General features: G+C 38.3%; 1 protein-coding gene across 2 annotated transcripts in view; it reads right to left on the minus strand.

The window, feature by feature from the left end:
- The window catches only part of ADAM10 (ADAM metallopeptidase domain 10), a 135,539-nt gene extending 116,127 nt beyond the window's left edge, over window positions 1–19,412 (minus strand). The window contains exon 1 of one of the 2 annotated variants that reach the window (XM_090270668.1): window positions 19,094–19,412. In XM_090270668.1, coding sequence (XP_090126794.1) covers window positions 19,094–19,148 — 55 coding nt within the window. In that variant the 5' untranslated portion in view covers window positions 19,149–19,412. The remainder of the gene's footprint in view (window positions 1–19,093) is intronic. The other variant, XM_090270669.1, reaches the window with a different exon arrangement.
- Window positions 19,413–21,351: the final 1,939 nt, after the last annotated feature.

Genomic DNA, 21,351 nt, shown 5'->3' on the forward strand with positions numbered 1-21,351 from the left:
GTGGGAAATCATAACAAACCTCACAGAACATGTACACAAGAAAATAAGGGTATAGAAAACTATCAAACAATTTGACCCAATTAACATTCATGAAACCTGCCACCCAATAACAAAATTTATTCTTTTTAAGGGCATATGGAGCATTCACCAAGATCCAGAGCATAATTCTAGGCCACGAAGCACGTGTCCGCAAATTTTTTTTCATTTTTTTTCCATGTTTTATTTTTTAATTCCAGTTTACATTCAATATTATTTTCTATTAGTTTCAGTTATACAGCATAGTGGTTAGACAATCATACTCTACAAAGTGAATCCCCCCCCCAATATGTCAAGTACCCAGCTAGCACCATATATTGACTATATTCCCTATGCTGTACTTTACACTGCCATTACTATTTTGTAAATACCAATCCTTAAATTTTTTTAATGTTTTTAATTTTTTTTAGTATTTTTATTTTTTTATGCTATTATAGTTGTCCCAAGTTTCCCCCTTTGCCCCACCCCCTCACTCCCATAGTCAATCCCTACACTGTTGTCCATGTCCATAGGTCATTCATTTATGTTCTTTGACTAATCCACTCACCTTTCAATCAGTGCCCCACTTCCTCCTCCCCTCTTACAGCTGCCATGTTTCTGTGTCTCTCATTCTGTTCTTCTCAATAACTTATTTTGTTCATTAAGAGTCAACTTATAGACTTTCGGCCAAGATGGAGGCTTAGACTGACAAGCTCCATCTCCCTCCACAACTAAAAAGGACTACAACTACCGCAAAACCAGAAATAACAAGAAGTTCCAAACAATAAAGCTACATGGAAGCCCAACATATGAAGTTATAAAGAAGTGGTGCTCATCAGGAAGGGTAGGAGGGGCGAAGCTGGGGTGGAGAGATCAAGCTGTGCTGGCGGCAGCAGCTGCAGCAATGGGCGGTGGGACGGCCGCAAGCACAGACGCCCGTATTTAAGGGGAGGAGAAAAGCACCTGGAGAGCACCTCTGGCTGCTGACCAAACCCATCAGCTCATGATTGCAACGCCAAGGAAGGCAAACCTCCATTGCCTGGGACTGTGAGGCCCAGAGGGCGTGGGGATGGAGGGGTAGGCTACCAGTCTCTCAGCAGAGTGAACGGCAGGAATCCATCTTGGACCCCCGCCCCCACACAAAGCGCCACAGTGTCGTGAGAAGGGTTGCCTGGTTGTGACGAGTGCACAGGGCTCTGCCCCCGACCGCATAGGAGGTGTGACAGCCCCACCCAAGAAGGAAAGGTAAAACAAAAACTGTCAGGATGGCAGGGATAATGATAGAGATCCCAATCACGCAACTGACCAGAAAGCAAATACATGAATTAACAGACGAACAGAGAGATAACCTTTCTGAGGCTCCGTTCAGAACTACAGTTATGACAGCTTACAGAAATAACAGCAGGACTTAATCAAGACGGGGAAGTAATGAAGACTAGTCCTGCTGAAATGAACGAAAACACATACGAAACAAGTGGTGAAGGAAGGGAAACCAGGGATCAAGTCAACAAATCAGAACATAGGGAAGGAACAAACAGTCAACCAGTGCAGAGAGAGGAAACAAAAAGTGAGGAAAATGAGGAGAAGCTCAGAAACCTCTGGGACAACTATAAGAGAGCAAACATCTGAATTACAAGGTTGCCAGAAGGTGAAGAACAACTAGAAATTGAAATATTATGTGAAAAAATAATGAAGCAGAACTTCCCTAACTTGGGGAAGGAAATAAGACTTACAGGTCCAGGACACAGAGAGTTCCAAATAAACTGGACCCAGGGAGAAACACACTAAGACACATTATAATCAAAATGTCAAAAATTAAAGATAAAGAGAGAATCTTAAAAGCAGCAAGAGAGAAGAGAATTATGTATAAAGGGGTCCCAATTAGACTATCAGCTGATTTCTCAAAGGAGACTCTACAGGCAAGAAGGGACTAGCAAGAAATATTCAAAGTAATGAAAATCAAAAACCTATGGCCACGATTACTCTATCCAGCAAAGCTGTCATTCAGAATAAAAGGGCAGAGAAAGTGCTTCCAGGACAAAGTAAAACTCAAGGAGTTCATTGGATCCAAACCACTGCTATATGAGATGTTAAAGGGACTTGTTTAGAAGGAGGATCAAAACTACGAACATTAAAATGAAAACTGTATCACAACAACCAACAACAGAAGCTAGGGAATCGAAACAAAGGCAAACTAAGTAGGCAACAAGAGTGGAAAAAGAATTATAGGTATGGGGAACATATAGAGGGGAGGTCAGCAGTGAGCAGGGAGGGGATAAGGGAGGGAGATGGTGCAGGAATTAAGAAGCACAGTAGGAGGGAGTGGGGTAGACAGGAAGATGTTGAGAAGAACTATATGCACAACCAATGGGCATAGACTAAGTGGGGGGGGAACATCTGGAGGGCGGGGGGGGTCACTGGGTGGAGGGGAGCAGAGGGAAAAGAAATTGGGACAACTCTAACAGCATAATCAATAAAACATTTTTTTTAAAGAGTCTACTTATAGGAGAGATCATACTTGTCTTTCACCAATTGGCTTTTTCACCTAGCATAATAGTCTCCTATTACAGCCATACTGTCACAAAAGGTATGAGTTCTTCCTTTTTTACTGCTGCATAGTATTCCATTGGGTAAAAGTACCATTTTTTTTTTTTTTTAATCTACTCATCTATTGATGGGCACTTAGGCTGTTTCCATCACTTGGTTATTGTACAGAGCACTACTATGAACATAAGGGTGCATAAGTTCTTTTGAATTGGTGTTTAAGGATTCTTTGTTTTTACTTAATCTTTATTGTTATTCTTGTCCATTACCCTTTATCCCCTTACACCCCCTCCCCCCAACAATCACAACACAGTTGTCCATGTCCATGAGTCCTTTTTCCTTTCTGTGGTGTTTCGGGATTCTTAGGGTATATTCCTAGCAGTGGAATCATTGGGTCAAAAGGCAGTTCCATTTTTAGTTTTCTGAGGAAATCCCATAGTGTTTTCCACAGTGGTTGCACCAGTCTGCATTCCCACCAACAGTGCACTAGGGTTCCCTTTTCTCCACATCCTCACCAGCAATTTTGTTTTGTTGATTTATTAATGACGGTCATTCTGACCAGTGTGAGGTGACATTTCATTGTGGTTTTAATTTGCATTTCTCTGATGGCTAGTGATGTTGAGAATCTTTCCATGGGCCATTTGTGTATCTTTTTAATCCCTTCACCTTTTTCATCCAGCCCACTGAACTCCTCTCCTCTGGTGACCAGTCTGTGTTCTGTTATCTATTTTGTTTGTTAATTTATTTTGGTTTTTGACTCCACATGTAAATGAAATCATGTAGTATCTTATTTTACTTAACATAATACACCTAGACCCACCTATGCAGTCAAATATGGTTATGGCAAGTAATATTCCATTGCATACATGTACAATCATTTTTATTGACTTGTCTATTAATGGGCACTTGGGTTGTTTGTGATCTTTGCTATTTTAAACAACACTGCATAAACATAGCAGTGAATATATTCTTTGGAATTAAGTGTTTTGGATTTCTTCAGATAAATTCCCAGAAGTGGAATTGTTGGGTCAAGGGAGTTTTAATTTTTTGAGGTAGCTTCATATAATTCTTTTTTTTTTTTTAACTTACTACACTAACTAGGACTGCCAAACTATGCTGATTAACAGTAAGTCAGGGCATTTTTACTTTGTTTATGACTTTCATTAAAATATCTTTAGTTTTTGATCATGTAATATATTCATAATATTATGTTGTTTCTTCTCATGCCTATTTTAGAAATCAAGTATTTTTAAATTCACATGAAAATCTGGCTAAAAGACATTTGGTTTTCTTTAAAAGCTTTACATCTTTAATGGAAAAATTAAAATCCATTACTACATATGCCTACTTTTTAAAATATATATATTCCATTTTTTTCAAAATATACACAGACTCAAAAAACTTACTGTTTAAGTATTAAACTATGTTTATAAATTGGATGTAATAATAACTATTTAGCACATTCTATCTGCCAGGCCAAGCATTCCACACTTTTTCATTTAATCAACCCAACAGACCTATATAAAGTAAGAACTATTAGCCCATTTTAAAGATAACTGAGGTTAGCTCAAGGTCACAAAGCAAATAGGAGGCAGTGCCAAGGAGATAAGTTTGATTTTGATGACTTTGTGATTTTTCTACAATAATTCTAGTACCCTCATCAAAGGCAAGATAAGTCATCATTCACATTTCTGATGTGATTACCAAAAAAAAAAAAACAAAAAAGAAAAAAATTATTAATACAGCACATGGCAGGGACATTTCAAAACCTAAACTGACATTTACCTAAGATGTAGAAAAACATGTAATGAAATATCACAGAATGTACTTTGAAGAAACCAAAAATATATAATGTATACCCTTGATTTCCAGAGCTAGTGATTGAAATTGGCAGTTTACTCTACAGGAACCCATGCCAATCTCCAAGGCTTGCACTGCATAGCTCAGTCAGACACCATAAAATTGCCTGTTCTCACATGCAGAGCCTGGACCTACTCAACTGAGATTTATTCTTATACTCTAGCAACCAGTCAAAAGCTCAAAAAATAGGGACAGAATGCAGCTCTATCACCAAATCTCACTGATGCAGTTAAATATTCACCCATCTCCTTAACTCTATCTAAACAGAGATTGGCCTCTGATCTACTCACCTTTGTATCTGATATCCTCTTGTTACAGATCTTTCTGATTCCCTAGCTCTAAGCTGCTTACTTGTCTACTCCAATTCCTAATTGCTTCTATAATACCAAAGTGGTCCAGACACAAATAGGAATCCAAGATTTTGTGTTTCCTGAAAATCAACATGCAAATCCCACAAAGGAAATGTGACCAGAATCCACAGATCTTTTTCCCATAAATACTAAAGCATTCTCCATTATGATCGCATTCAATTCTCATATTTCCCATACAATATTCTCTTACTTAAAGTAACATTCTACTACTTGACAATAATACTGGAACCTTTGCCACTTTTACCTTCCTCAAGATTAGCCATATGTCCTCAGAAGTCAGAAGTATATATCATAATTAACCCCCATAAATTGTGTGAAAAACACTAACACTGCTCTGCCTCTCCAATGTCACTTTTGTACCAGACACACAAAGTTAAAACAACTAGGAAGAAAATCTGCCTAATTGTCTGAAAAATGCATATTACTGACAGAACTTTAGCAAGCAAACATGTCTGCTCAGTTCAAAATTCAGGTCTCCAGTGATGCTTCTGATTAGAAGAGGCTCGTTCAGAACACCAGTTTAATGCCTGTGTCCTAGTTGCAAATGAGGGACATGGAATTCACAAGGCTGAAAATGTGTCAAACACAGAAAGGTTCAAAAGGCTCTGGGAAGTCAAAAACCATGATAAATAACTGCCCTCTTTGCTTCCACTCTTGCCCCCTATAGTCCATTTTTCACACAGTAGCCTGAGTAACATTTTAATATAGCAGTATGTCACTACTTGGCTCAAAACCTTCCAAAGTTTTCTCAACTGCCCAAAGTCCTAACCACAGCTTACAAGGCTGGACATGATCCTTAACAGGGGCGCATTCCCCCACTCCGCTCTCTTATCTTCTACCAGTCTCCCCTTATTCTGTACGCTGCACCCACATCAGTCTCCTTATCGTCCCTCTGCCTAGAGCATCTTCCCTCAAGCAGGGTTGGCTGCCACTTCGTTCAGATACCCAATTTCTTCAGAAGCTTACTCTGATCACCCTATCTAAAAGCATACTGTCCCAGTCAATATCCTGCTTCAATTTTCTTCACATTAATTATTACTGATATATATCCCTCCTCCACTAGAACATGTTTCATGAGAATAAGGATTTTGTTTTGTTCAATGATGTACCCTCAATATCCAGAACAGAATTAAACAGAAAACAGGTGTTCAATAAATGTTTGCTGTAAGAATTAATAAATCCACTCAATGTTTCATGAAAATCTCCATTTTCATTTGTACTTCTAAAGAAAGCAGTCTATACCTTGTTGTTAAGAGAGCCATAAATCAATTATCAGAAAACATGTAATCTGCTCTGACGAGTGTGACTCAGTGGGCTGGACAACAACCCGCAAACCGAGAGGTCACCAGTTCAATTCCTGGTCAGGGTACACGCCTGGGTTGTGGGCCAGATCTCTAGCTGGGGGCGTGCGAGAGGCAGCTGATCAATATTTCTCTCTCACATCAATGTCTCTCTCCTTTTCTCCCTCCCTACCCCTTTCTCTAAAAGTAAATAAATAAAATCTTTTAAAAAAAGAAAATATGTAATCTTATCATACTCACCTAGTAAGTATCAGAATTTCTAACAGGCCAAGCATTTGCAAAATGCAATTGGCTAAAAGAAAATTATTATAGATTTATTCACCAGATACAGTTTTTTAAATCTACTAATGCTATGAGTACATATATTTGTCTTTGCAATTATTCATGCAGCTTCATAACCATTTTCCATGACTTTCTAGACAGTTATAACTCTTATATTCCTGCTGTAATTAAGTTTTTCAATAACCATGTAAGTACATGGTCAACATATCTTAGCTTTATGTTACAACAGTTTAGCAAGCATTACATTTATTTATAAGTAGAATTAAACATCATGGGTTAGAATCCCACTTTTGCCACTTACTAGCTGAATCATCTTGGACAATTTACTTCTCTCTCTGTCCCTCAGTTTTTCCATCTTTAAGATAGGTGAAAGAGCAATACCTGTACCCAGTAATGTTGTTATATAGATTAAATAAATTAATACATATGAGGAGCTTAGAATAGTGCTCAGTAAATTATAGCTAAATTAATGAATATATTATCTCATTTAACCCTCATAACCATATAGCGCAAGTGTAATTAATTTTAAGATGAGGCACAGAGAGGTTAAGTGACCCACACAAGACCACAAAAATTCCTTCTAGTTCTAATATTCTGCAATTCTAAATTTACTCCAAAATGAAATGAGTTTTTTTAAGTTTCATATTAAAACCTAGTAAAGTTTACAAGTTTTATTGGGTATAATCAGAAAACCATGAAGATACTCCACATTTCCCCTTTTAGTCCAATTTTTACAGTGAACGACAACTGCTATGTGCTTTAAAAATAACATTTAAAAAATATATAGGAGCACGTAGTGGTTGAAAAAGTACCTTAGTTTTAATAGAGAAAATTCTAACTCATTCAACCTAACTAATTTTTAAATTCACAGGGCACATAATAATACTCAATACAAATACACTAACAAAAATGATAGTTTCGTTCCATTTTAAAGTTAACTAAATCAAAAGATTTAGAAGTATTTCCAGACACTTAGAACCTCCTAATTCTTATCTAATTTACAAAAAGTGAAAGTATTTAGTTCAGTAATCATCTACTTACTCAACACATATATAATGGCGCCTATTAAATGCTTGGTGCTGTTTTAGGTCCCAGGAATATAGTAGTGGACAAAACAAAGTTACTGACTTCATGAAGCATTATGCTAGAGGAGACACACAAAGTAACAAACAATAAAGAGTGTCCTTGCAGGTTAAGTGGACAGAATGTGCAAGGGAAGGAGTTAGTATTTTTATATAAGGTAATAGAAATACCTCACTAACATTTGAGCAAAGATTTAAAAGAGAGTACCTGATGCTACCGAACAGCACTCTTTAAAAATCATTATAGCCCTGGCTGGTGTGGCTCAGTGGATTGAGCACCAGCCTGTTAACCAAGGAGTCGCTGGTTCAATTCCCAGTTGGGGCACATGCCTGTGTTGTGGGCCAGGGCCCCCCAGTTGAGGGTGCACAAGAAGCAACCACACATTGATGTTTTTCTCCTTCTCTCTCCTTCCCTTCCCCTCTCTCTAAAAATAAAATCTTAAGAATAAAAGATAAAAAAATAAGAGACTTAAAAAAAATTATCATGATGGAAAATTTTATGTTATCTGCATTTTACCACCACTTCAGAAACAAATAAGGGGGAAGAACTGTACAGTCCCTAGGAGGATAAGTAGGGTAAGTGTACATGTATACCATGTAGGGCCACACAAGCTGCTGTAAAAGCTTTGGCTTTTCCTTAAAATAGTAAGCCACTAAATAGGGTTTTATTAATTTGTTTCTTTTGTTATCACGTATTGTGTTGAGGTACAATTCACATTACATAAAACTCACCATTTTAGCTATATTAATATATAAAATTTCCTAGTAGATGTTGTTGACCAAGTAGCTTTTGAATAGATCATACTGACTGCTATGTAAGAAGAGACAGGGAAATCAAGAGAACATGGAGAAGTTAGGATTTACAGTAATTAAGTGAAATGGATGTTGGCTTGTATCAATCGGGGTAGTAGTGGTGGAATCAGTGAGTAGTCAAAATCTGCATACTATAGGAAAAAAAATAAACAAGGGTATCAAGGAAATGCCTATGTGTAAAACTGGTAGAATACCAACAGGACTGTATCTATAAAATGAAGAAACAAGATAAATATTTTCAAAATTTTAGAAGAAAAACTGATGGAGAAAAGTAAAGCAATATTAAGAAAATCACCTACATGCAAGGGTGGAAAATGATCGGCAGGTGTAAAAAGTAGAAAAAAATGTAAGTCTCCTGAGAGAGCTTAGGAGTTCTCTCCCTTTTTCCAATTTGAGAACAGTACAGTTGTCCCTTGGCATCCACAGGGGATTGGTTCCAGGACCCCCGCAAATACCCAAATCCACAGATGTTAAGTTTCTTTTGTAAATGGCACAGTATTTGCATGTAACCTCTTATTGGGTGCATATAGGCTACAGAAAGGAATGCCTGCACATCACTTCATCTGCGTGGATTAAGCGTACCGCAGTGCCTGGCATGTGGCAAATTCAAGTTCTGATTTTGGGCCTGAAGAGATTTTTTCTTTCCTGAATATTTTTAATTTGTGGTTAGTTGAATTTGCAGATGCTAAACCTACAGATACACAGGGCCAACTGTATTTTTATTTTTATTCTTATTTCCTGTAACTTTTCAAAGTCATCATTTACTTCCTTAAAAGAAAATAATTTTTCCTGATTACAAGTGATTACTGTTGAAACATATACTTTACATATCATTACCATTCAGAGATTTAGTATCTATCCCCAACCTTTTAAAAAATGAATACATATATAAATTTACCTATGACAAAACTGAAATAATATTAGGCATAAATGTTCTATAAGGTGTTTCCCTTCCCTTAATTGTAAACATTTCCTGATTTTTTTTTTTTTTTTAAAGCCCTGGCTGTTGTGGCTCAGTGGATTGAGCACCAGCCTGCAAACCGGAAGGTCGTACATTCGATTCGCAGTCAGGGCACATGCCTGGGCTGCAGGTCAGGTCCTCAGCTGGGGGTGTGTGAGAGGCAACCAATTGATGTTTCTCTCACAGTGTTTCTCTCCGTCTCTTTTTCCTTCAGTTCCCCTCTCTTTAGAAATAAATAAAATCTTAAATAAAAATAAAAAATAAAAACACCTTGTCAAGAACTTAACTGACCAAAAGTTAAATGGCTCAAATACTATATGTTTCTAAGAGGCAGTAAAGCATTTAAGAGCATGAATTTGGAGTAGGCTGACTATATTCAAATATTGGCCTCCCTGAACCTGCTGCTCCCTTATTTATAAAATAAGTATAACAGAACCTATCCTATAGAGATGTTGTGAAGATCGAGTTAATAGACAAAATGTCCTAAGAGTAGCTGGTATATAAATTTCCCATAAATGCTATTTACGATTATTTCAATATTCCAAGGGTAAGTAGCATCTTACCACCCAGGAACACTTGCAAACATCTCATGAATCCAACACCTACCATCTTCTGTTCCAATCTAAATTAAAGAATGGGGCAAAAACATAGAATGAAAATTCCATTAACAACCAACAATCAGAGTAGAGCTTCCTGATGAAGGGTCAATGTCATCATCTTTGTGTGGGATACAAAATATTATATAACAGATAAGCTTAATTTGTTCCTGTGTCAAATAAAGTTGATTCTACAATCTTAAGAATGTGAGAAAAAAATCTGTAAAATCTGTTTGATACTACAGATCTTATTTACAGAAAAACTTAATTACAATAAATGAGAGGATGTGTAAGAATAAGCTAAGGCTGGCACATTTCTATTCCTCAGAAAAATTACTTGTAATCAAGTTGTCTTCAACAGACTTTTCACTTGCATTTTTAAGAGAGCACTTCCTAGAACTTGAGTCATCAGCTGTGCCTTAGGCATCACACTGTTGACCAATGCTTATTATATTTGATACATATTCACTATGATATTGAAGCACTGAATACCATTAACAAAACGGTTCTCTCGTAGGACAAAGGTAGGCTTCCAGGAACTATCATGTCCTATATTTCAGTAATCCTTAAATTAGTGCCTTTACTACACTCTTAGAAACATAACTTCTACAATGTAATGTAACTTTGACTTAAGCCACATATCCATTTCTTCACTAGAAACCATTTTCTACAAGTCAAATCATTTTCTACAAGAAAATATCTACACCTAACAGTTACAAGTAAAAGTTCAAGATAAGAAGGTGTGTCTATAATTATGCGCCTATTTCAACACACCCACTTTTCAAGATAAGCTAGACTTTAGGAATTAAAAATAAAGCTAACTGGATCAGAAGTGAAAATGAGCTGTTCTTTTTTAAATTATAAATTAAACCAGTCAGAGAGAACACAAAACATCAATGATTAAAAAACCTACTAAATGTATTAAATTTCTACCACTAACTTACAAAATACAACTTAAAAATCCAAAAATGGAAATGTGTACATAAATTAATTCCTATACTAATTTGAAATGCCTTTACACTATTTCAATGACGTGTAGGCACAAGTACAGACAGCAACCCATGTAAGGGATTGTGACTTTCAACTTACCTAAATAACACACATACACACACAAAATGGATCCAGCCACCACCCTACCTGACCCAGACCCTGTGTTTCATCCTAAACCCACTCTTATTACTTCATCCTCTTTTCTTTATTATATCTCAAACCATCTGCCTTTGCCTCATTCCAGGAAATCTGGATGGGCAAATAAAACAATTATGCAAAAGGCGTTATAGATGATAATAAGGTAAGGGGAGACAAAGTTATGAAAAAGACATGGAAGCTTTTGAGGACTTATGAGTTAAAATTTTGAAGAAAATAAATTGTAAAAGTTGAAACTGGGTAGAACTAATTGTGGAGATAGATTTGCAGAATAAGTTGCTGATTTGAGTACCTCAAAATATCTTTCCCCATAGAAACTAAAATCCTACTAATCCAAAGATATTCTGGGTTAACAAGCAACTGGTTTATTGGGTTTTTAAATAATCCTTATGGACTATTAGTCATCCAATCACTATTACAAATTAACAGAATCAAATTTCTTCCCTACTACAAACTGGATGATGAAGAGAAGAATGAGAAATGCTGGAAGATAAATGGTAAATGTTTCAGAACTGCAGTGTAGAGAACTAGGAGAGGAAGGCTTGAACAGGACAGGAATATGGGAAACATACAAAACTTGAGTAAAGACAGCAGCAAGCTATCATAAATAACAAAAAACAAAAAAGTATGAAGATTCAAATTTCCTCTAGAGCAGAGTTTCTCAACCTCAGCACTACTGACATTTTAGCCAGATATTTCTTTATTGTAGAGGGTCTGTCCTGTACATTGTAAGATGTTTGGTGACATCCCTGACCTCTACCTACTAGATGCCAGTAATACCCATCCAACTGTGACAACCAACACTGTCTCTAGATTACGTATGAATATTTTAGTGTCTGCTTTATGTACATGTTTTAACTACATGTTAATTTCTTAAGAACACAAAACTGCATAAATTCCATGATGTAAATTCATAATAATAGGCATTTTAAAAGACTGAAAGATCAGTATTAAAAGGTGATAAAATTGTATTGGTAAAAGAATAAATTTTCTTAAATTCTATTTTCTAATGTTTGCTAATGATGTTCTAGTACCTCAATTTCATAAAATATATTTTATCCACCTATATTTTGTAACTAATAAATTCCAAACACAAGTAGGCCTGGAAACACCAAAATTTTAATAATGTTTGTATAGCACTTTACAGTCTCTTTAGCATTTTTGCAAAGTTATCTCATTTAATTCTTAGGAACAGAGACAGGACCCTAGCCCAGTGGCTCTGTTGGTTTAAGTGTCATCCCGATGCACCAAGGTTGCAGATTCAATCCCCAGTCAGGGACATACAAGAAGCACTAATGAAAGCATAAATGGCTAGAAAACAAATCAATGTTTCTCTCTCTCCCTCCCCCTCTCTCTCCCTTTTTCTTTCTCTAAAATCAATAAAGTAAAAAAATATATTTTTAGACTTCCAGCCAAGATGGAGACAAGGAAGATGCAGCATGTCTCCCTCCACAACTAAGAAGGAATACAACTACCTCAAAACTAGAGACAACCAGAAGTTCCAGAAAATCAAGTTGCAATGGAAGTCCAACAAACAGCTATAAATAAGAAATACTCATCCAGACAGGTAGGAGGGGTGGAGCCGGGGCAAAGAAGACATGGTGTGGGGGTAACAGCAGTGGCAGCAGCAGTGGAAAGAGCAGTCACACATTAGAAAAGTAGGGAGGGACACCTGGGGAATGCTCCCGCTCTACACCAGACACTGCAGCTCATGGTTCCAACACCAGGAAAGATCAAGTATCATTACTTCTGACTGTGAAAACCAGTGGGGGTTGGAGCAGAGGAAGAAAGTGCTGGTCTCTCAGTAGAGTCTGCTTGTTTAAAGGGCCCACACAGTCCTATAACATCCACAGACCCACTCACTCTGGGAACAACAGCCAGGGTAACAACTAGAGAAGCACCAATCCCATATGGAAGTGGGAGAAGTGTCCGGAAAACGGACAAGTGCTGAGCAAGCAGCATTGTTTCCTCTCAGGCCTCTCCCACACACACAGTGCCACAACCTAAAGCTCTGTCTAACCCTACGTTGTAACAGGTGCAACAGCTCTAAGACACAGATACACTTGTAAAGTAAAAACATACGTATTTGTTAATATATCATTAAATGTAACTTCAAATTAACCAAACTTCTATCTCCCAAATATCTGGAGCAGTGCCTCACAAATGACTAGTCACAGCTTACTGAAGGGATGAGCAAAGTTTTAACCAATCCCCAACAAAAGTATTAGTGTGCAAGTAGGATGAAATCACAGACTCTGACACACATCCCAAGGTTATAGGTTGAAAATGTTAGATATTTTCAGCTTCAAAGATTGAGGTCCTAAAAGTTTTATAAAACCACAACTCCAATGCAACAGTGTTTAAGATCTAAATTCAACAACAGAATGAGCCCTCAATAAATTTTTTCCTCACATTAAACATTTGCCAAGTTTTACCAATCTTTCTTCCATGTCATTTGTTCTATCCTTATATATTTCTATTATCACTACCTAATCCAGGAGTCAATCACCAGTTCATCAAGCACCTAATTTATTCCTACTGTATCATACTCTACCTCACAGTTACTATGACCTACAATATGAATAGAGTCCTAGTTACACTAGCCCAGTTATCATTTCCCCTTATTTCCTGTCACAGAATCTCCATTCCAGGCATGTAAATCTACAAGCATCTTACTAGACCATAAGCTTGTCCCTTCTATCTCAAAAAGCTTTCCCCAACTGGCTGATGTCCCTTCAACTTAATAGACCCTAATTTCAACTGCAATTATAATACATACATAAAACTGTATTTTTATATCTTGGCATTTGTCTACACTGACAGTGATTTTTACTTTCCTTCTCACTCATGACTGTGCCTTCATGACTCCTACTAGCTGCAGACATACAATAAGTTTTGATGATTAAACAGCACGTTCTCACTGCACATATTCTCACATTGTTTAGTTGGAATTGTAGTTCAGAATGAATTCAGAATAAATTCACCCACTATCAAAGGGAATCTACATTCCTGAGAACTGTTTTCAGTACTGTACTGCTGTTTCCTGCAATCTAGCTAGGACAGAACTGTCCTCACTTGTACTAACACAAAGCCTTCACACTGCTGGATAGGAATCTAGCTGGTAGAACTACTACATTAAGTTTTTCCCCTTATCTTTAACATGGCTTCCTTTTCCTAGCATAAAAATTGATGCTAAACTATTCAAAACAAGCAGACTTCAATTTTTTAAGAGTTGCTTGGAAGAACCACTAACAATAATAAATCAATTCCTCCTAAGAAAAAAAAAAAAAAAAAAAAAAAACTGGGGCTCTTTACCCAAGCATGTCACATTGAGTCGCCTACGTGAAAACAGACCAAATGTAAATAAATTCCTACAATTTTGGTTTCTTCCTTGTGACTTAGGGCTCAGATTGGAAATTACTTTGTGTTTCTCTGTCCACAGCCTTTTATATCTACAATTTGTCCCCCCAATTAGTGGCCACATAGGCTCTCATCGAAATTTCATGTCAGCAATTTTGCCTGATGACTCCCCTCTCCCTGCACCCAAACCTTTCCAAACACACAAACTCCATTTCTGGTACTCCACATAGACTATATTTTAAGCTAGGCAATCATAAAAATATATCTTCAACTATGGCAAAATTTTCCTAACTTTTAGAATGTGATACAATTCAAAGACTAGAAATTTAACTTTATGCAAATCAACAAAGTCACAAAAACTGTAACACACAACAGGTACATAGTACAAATTAACAATAAAACACAGCATCCAGAGTCTCTGTCATCTACATTTTACATAATCTTTCCTTTAAATGCAGAGAATAATTTTTCTTAACTTAGAACTTACATTCCTGTAGAGAATATAGTATTACAACTGTACATTTTAGGGTATGCTGAATATCAATAATCTAATATATTAGATTCAGGTCACAGTACTTAAAGATTCAGAATTAGGAAATGATCTACTGGCAACCAAATGATTGCGTATTTTATTTGCTGTGTCTTGCTGGTTATTCATCAGTTTTTTCTCTCCACTCTGCCTCGCCTCGGTTTTAACTAGCAAAACAGTACATCATCATCCCAATTGTTCAGAACGCAGTACCAGGGCAACCTCAACACTAAACTCTATAAAGCCAAAACACACATTAAAAAAAATTATCTAAAGCTCATGTATTTCACTTTACAAGCAAGTGTATAAAGTATGATTATTTAGTTTTTCCATAGAAAATATGTTAGAAACAAAAAATTTTAAAAATGTTATTGTCCTGGTTGGTATGGCTCAGTGGATTGAGCACCAGACTGCAAACCTAAGGATCATCAGTAGAACTGGAGGCATATGCCTGGGTTACAGGCCAGGCCCCCAGTTGCAGGCGTGTGAAAGGCAACCCATCAATGCCTCTCTCACACAATGATGTTTCTCTCCCTCTCTTCCTCCTTTCCTAACTCTCAAGAAATAAATAAAACCTTTAAAAATAAAAATAAAAATAAATGAAGTGATATCCTCAAGCTTTGCAAGAGGCCCAGGACATCTAACCCAAAAGTTGGAAATACTATTAAAACCAGCTACAGCAATGAAAAGCACAATCACCTAGAATAAATTTAGAATGCCCATTCAATTTTTTCTGGAAAAATAAAAAATAAAAACTACAATAAAACACAGAATAATAACAGCTGTTCTTATACTAAGCCTCAATCATTTAAGATTAAATTCAGCCCATTTTAAGGACACAGTAAATGTGTGCATCTTAGAAAATCTTCCATCATAAAACAGTCACACCCTGGTCAGGTAGCTCACTTGGTACTCAGCTGGTTAGAGTGTGGACCAGGCACACCAACGTTGCGGGTTCAGTCTCAGGCCAGGGCACATACAAGAAGCAGTAAATAAATGCATAAGTCTCTTTCTCACTTCCTCTCTCTCTCTCTCTCTCTCTCTCTCTCCCCTCGTTCCCTCCCTCTGTCCTTAACAAATCAATCAATAAATAAAAAAATTTTAAAGGCTACCATTTTAAACCTGGTCCCAGACTTATTATATGAGAATCTTCTCATACCTGAACCTGTCAACTCCCAAAAAAGTTAGAAAAATGTGACTTATTGTTAAATTTATTGTTCAATTTCAATGTTCTTAATTTCAAAAGCAGAGTTTATATTTATAAGCCATTCTTTAAAAAAAAAGCCTAAGTCAGTTTTTATTTTATTGTTATGACCCTCAATCAACTTCCTGAGTCTCGACCCAGCAGAAAAAGAAATGACTATAACCACCATTCTTTAAGACCTTCAAATTGTTGGCATTATGAAAACGGGGTTTTAAATAATATCTAATAACCTAAAGCTAGATAAAAATTCTTATGTATGTCACAGTTTTTATTAACAAATTTTTAAGACTGAAAAAAATAATTACAAAAAACATGTATTAAAAGTTAGATAAGAGGTGGCAGTAAAAAAATTTTTTTGAAAGTTTGGAATCATCTATGCAAAATGAAGTTAAGGCAGAGATGTGAATAACATTTCCACAGGACCCATTTAAAGTGAGACGGCTAACTGGATTTTCAATATCCAGTTAAAAATATAAAGAGCCATAGCTCCTTGACGATAAAGACAAAATGTCTGTCTTTTATTAGTTTCATAGACTCTTCTTACTTGCTGGTAGAAGGGAACGAAATACTTTTAACACTTTGGGCCAAACTTTCAGAAAACTTATTTCTATAGAATGCTTGGTATAAAGCAAAGCATTTACACTACAATTCTAAACATTAAAAAAAATCATACTCTGAAGTTCATTTTATGTATAATTTCATCAAACCATAAACATTATGAGATTGAAATGTAAAAATACCTTTTGACCCCTCAAACACACCAATTAATTTATTAAAAAAGGAAAAATATCAACTATCCAGCATATTTGTGTTAAAAATAATCGCACATACATAAAAACTCTTTGGGCTATATTTAAAAAATAGGTTGAATAAATTTCTAATGTGGTTACAAATAAAGAAAAGCACTTTATGTATATCTTTGACGATGTGTCTACATAGACCCTTATTGAACTCTAGAAATCTTAGGCTATCTTCCTATAAATACAGCATAGGCTGGAACATGTACTAGAAATGGACAGCATTAGGAAAATTTAAATTTTATAATTCTAAACATTTTCTCTTCCAGCTTCCCCATCCAACATATTAAAAGCAAGAAAAAATTAATACAAAACAGTAATTGATAATTCAGAAGGGGGAAGCAACTAAAAGGGTTTATTAAGCACCTAAAAATGATTTACACTTTAAAGTTAAATCCATATTTCCACTACCAATTCTCCTAATCTACTTAAACATATTCATTCTCTCAAACATTAAATATAGAATCTCACTTGAATATATTCTGTTCTACACATCTCATCACTTAAACTTCTTACAAACTTTATAAAATAGCTACAATTACCAGTAATAGATGAAAATAATAGACTATATTGCCACAAAACTACAAATATCTTCATGTACCCAAAAGCTACAATCTTAATGCTAATTTTAAAATCAAATGTTTTTTTAAAAAGTTCTGTTTAAAGCAAGTATCTTAAAGTATGCAACAAGCCTTTTATCTACTGTTTAATGCAAAATGATACTTTATAAAAGACTCCAGAGTTCTGAACTTAGAAACTGTGTATTAAGGGTCTTAACCCACAAAGATTAGTCCGTTACTTTATTTTTTTTCTTCGACCATCAGACTACATGTTTCTTTTCTTACTGTTTCATTCTTTATACACAAAGGGACAGTTCATATACTACATCAGTAGTTTTAAAGTATCTCAGTGTTTGTCTTACCTAGAAATCAGTGTCTAACTCCTTACTATAATCACAAAAAGTTAAAACACAGAGAGAAGTTATCAACAAAGTTGTCAACCTCGAACTAAGACGACAGGACAAAAATATGCTGAGCTCTGCAATCATAAGTCAAAGTGACAAAAGAACAAGCAATATACTACATGAAATAGTCAGGTATTTTCTAAATTATCAAATTGGGTTATACCCATCCAAAGCATTTCTGAAAGTTTTTTCAATCCAATACTTTAAAAAGTGCATTAGGTTTTTTCAGTATACTTTGGGCAGGTCAAAAAGTTTACCTAAAATAAAGCACTTTACACCAACAAAATGATGCGGCTAGTCCTAGGATACAACAGAAACAAAAATCGTCTTCAAAACTCAAGCAATCAAGAAATTATAACTTTTCAGTAAATTTAACTCTACTTTGGGGGGTCGGGGGTAGCTTCTGTTTTGACAACTACCCCGAATATCTACTCCACCTGACAGTTTTAAGAAAACTCTTCTCAAGTTGGGTCACCCAGGGACTGTCGCTCTAAGAGACCCAACCAATCCAGCCTACAGATAAAAGGACATCCCGAAACGGTTTACCTTCTCCCCACTAAACCCCTTCCCCTGGGCAACAGATGTTCTCACGGAACATAAACACACCCTCCAGCGATCTCTATCCAAACACTCGCGCAGAGACAGGGCAGAGCCGAAGCCTTTCCGCTCAGACAAGCAAGAGACCACTGTTTCCCCTCCACCGGCGGACCCTCTGCAGACAGGATGGGTCTGGATCGCCGCCCCTGGTAAAGAACAATTCACCAGCCCGGCCGCTCAAATCGCGCAACTTCCCAAGAGCCTGCAAAGCGGTTCTGCTCCGCGGAGCAGTCTCCGGAATCCGCCACCGGGAAAGGCATGAAGGCGGAAGGATGAGGATGAGCCCCGCGATGCCTGCTGCCCCAGCACCCGCCGAACAGGCTGGAGGAATGGAGCCACTGGCCTGGGCTCACCGGCTCTCGCCTGGCGACCTGGATCTCTCGACTTGGCTTCTCTGGGAAGCGACCCCCACGTTCCCTGCCGCCGGGGCGGTAGGGGGCAGGGAAGGCCTCGCCGGAGGCTCTGAGCCTCCTCGGCCCGACACGGAAGGGAACGCGATCGGGGTACGAGGGACAATGGGGAGCGGGGAGCGCTGCGCGCCTGAGTGGCGCCGCCGGCCGGCGGGGCTGACTGACGCGCCCGCCGCACGGCACGACTGGGGTCTGCTCCGCAGGGCCGCCGCGCGGTCCGCGGGGGTCACGGCGCCCCCGGCGCTCTGGGTCGTGCCTCACCTCCCAGCCCCGCCGCCCAAGAGAGGAGCAGAATTAACACTCTCAGCAACACCATCTTCCGCTGCCGCCGCCTCCTCACGGGTTAATAGCAGCACATCGATCCGGAGGGAGAAGCTGAAGGGGCTTGGTCCAGAGCCTCCAAGGGAAGCTGGGACCTCCCCCGGCAGGAGAAACGGCGAAGGACCGCCCTCTCGCTCCACTTCAGGGGCCAGCAACGCTCCCAGCTCCTCCAAAACAGGGACCTCCCTCCCCTCCGTCCGTTTCCTTCCTCCCTTCCCCGCTTTCCTTGCCTCGCTCCTTTCCTCTTCTCAATCGCCCTCCCCCAAACCCGGGACCTCCGCCTCCTTCCTCACCACGTGATGCCAGAGCGCCCAACGGGCACGCTGAGCCGCACCCCTTCCTCCCACCCCTCCCCCTCCCCCAGGCGTCCCAGGGGCGCGCGCATGCGCGCGGAGTCCAGTTCCCGGGCTACTAGGCCCGCCGCCGCTTCCTGTCCGCCGGCGGGGCGCTGGGATTGGGTTTGGGAGGCGGGGTTCCCTCTGGTCCCGCCCCACCCTCCGGCGGGAGCGCGTCACCGCGGACAGTCCTACGCTAGTTCTTAAAGCTGCTGAGAATTGTGCGTAGGGGGAAAAATGGGAAAGTGGAGGATGTAAGGGGGCCGCTTTCCAATTCTTAACAGGAAAGGGAGATTTTTGTTTGTTTCTTTTTCGGCCGTTAGTGGTGCACGACAGCAAATAAGTAATCAAAAGCAAAGTACCAACAAGTAGTAATTATGCTGGCGACAGCCACCTGTGATCTGAACACAACTGTAAAGACCTTCAAGCATCGGAAAGAAAAGACATGCCTAAGGCATGTTTCTGTGGGCTCTTTACAAATGTGTGTCACAGACCTGGCCTTAGCCATCCTAAAACCCAGCAGCATAAACCGCAAAGGTCCTAAACCTCCAGATGCTCAAAATGTTCTCTTTGCCACTTTCTCTGTCCCGTCTCTGAACACGACGCTCAAATCTTCACCTCAACTTCCTAGCTGCTTTAAAGTTTGTATTTGGTTTCTTAGTAACTCAATTTGGTTCTTTAAACTTGTATTTCATAAACTACAGATTTAAGCAGAATACCTGAAAACATAAAACTTAAAAAATAAACTGGAAAAGCTCCTTGAAGTTGGTCCTGGCAATGTTTTTTAAAGGTTTTATTTATTTATTTTTAGTGAAAGGGGAAGATAGGGGTAAAGAAAGGGAGAGAAACATGGATCAGTTACACCCCCGGCCTTCCACCAGAGACCTGGCCTCCTGCCCTGAGTCTGACCAGTGACCCTTTGCTTTGCAGGAGCATGCCCAACCAACTGAGCCACACTGGTCAGGACAGTCGTAACAATTATTTTTTTTGGATATGACACCAAAAGCACAAACAATAAAAGAAAAAGAAAAAGTGGGACTACATCAAATCAAAAAGCTTCTGCACAGCGAAAGAAACAAGAAAATGAAAAGGCAACCTTTGAAATGAAGAAAAATATTTCCAAATCAGTTATATGATAAAGGATTAGTATCCAAAATACATATGAAGAATTCTTACAACTCAATAGCAAAAAAGCAAACAATCCAACTTAAAAATCTACAGAGAAACTGAATAGACATTTTCCCAAATATATCCAAATGACCAGCAAGTACATGAAAAGATGCTCAACACCACTGATCATCAGGGCAACACAGATCAAAGCCACAATGAGGTTAATCACCTCACTGTTGGAAGGGCTATGACCAACCAAGAAGACAAGTTTGGCAAGGACGTGGAGAAAAGGTGGTGAGAATGTACATTGGTATAGCCACCACAGAAAACAATACAGAGGTTCATCAAAAAATTAAAAATAGAACTATCATGTTTCAGCATCCCCAATTTTCAGTAGACAGTATATTGAAAGGAAATGAAGTCAGGATCTCCAAGAGATATCTGCACTCCCTTGTTCATTACAGCATTATTCACAATACCCATGGTATTGAACAACTGAAGTATTTCTCTATGGATGAATGAATGAAGATATTGTGATGTGTGCACGAGCGCTCACACACACACACACACACACGACTTTTATTCAGCTATGAGAAATTCTGCATTATTCTAAGTGAAAGAAGTCAGATAGAAAAAGACAAATACGATATGATCTCACTTATATGTGGGCTCTAAAAGAGCCGAACTCACAGAAACAGAGTACAATGTTGGTTAGCAGAGGCTGGGGAGTGGAGAAATGGGGAGATGTTGGTC

This window comes from Furipterus horrens, unplaced genomic scaffold (genome assembly GCF_987537825.1).
Source record: "Furipterus horrens unplaced genomic scaffold, mFurHor1.1.pri manual_scaffold_3, whole genome shotgun sequence".
Lineage (NCBI taxonomy): Eukaryota > Metazoa > Chordata > Mammalia > Chiroptera > Furipteridae > Furipterus > Furipterus horrens.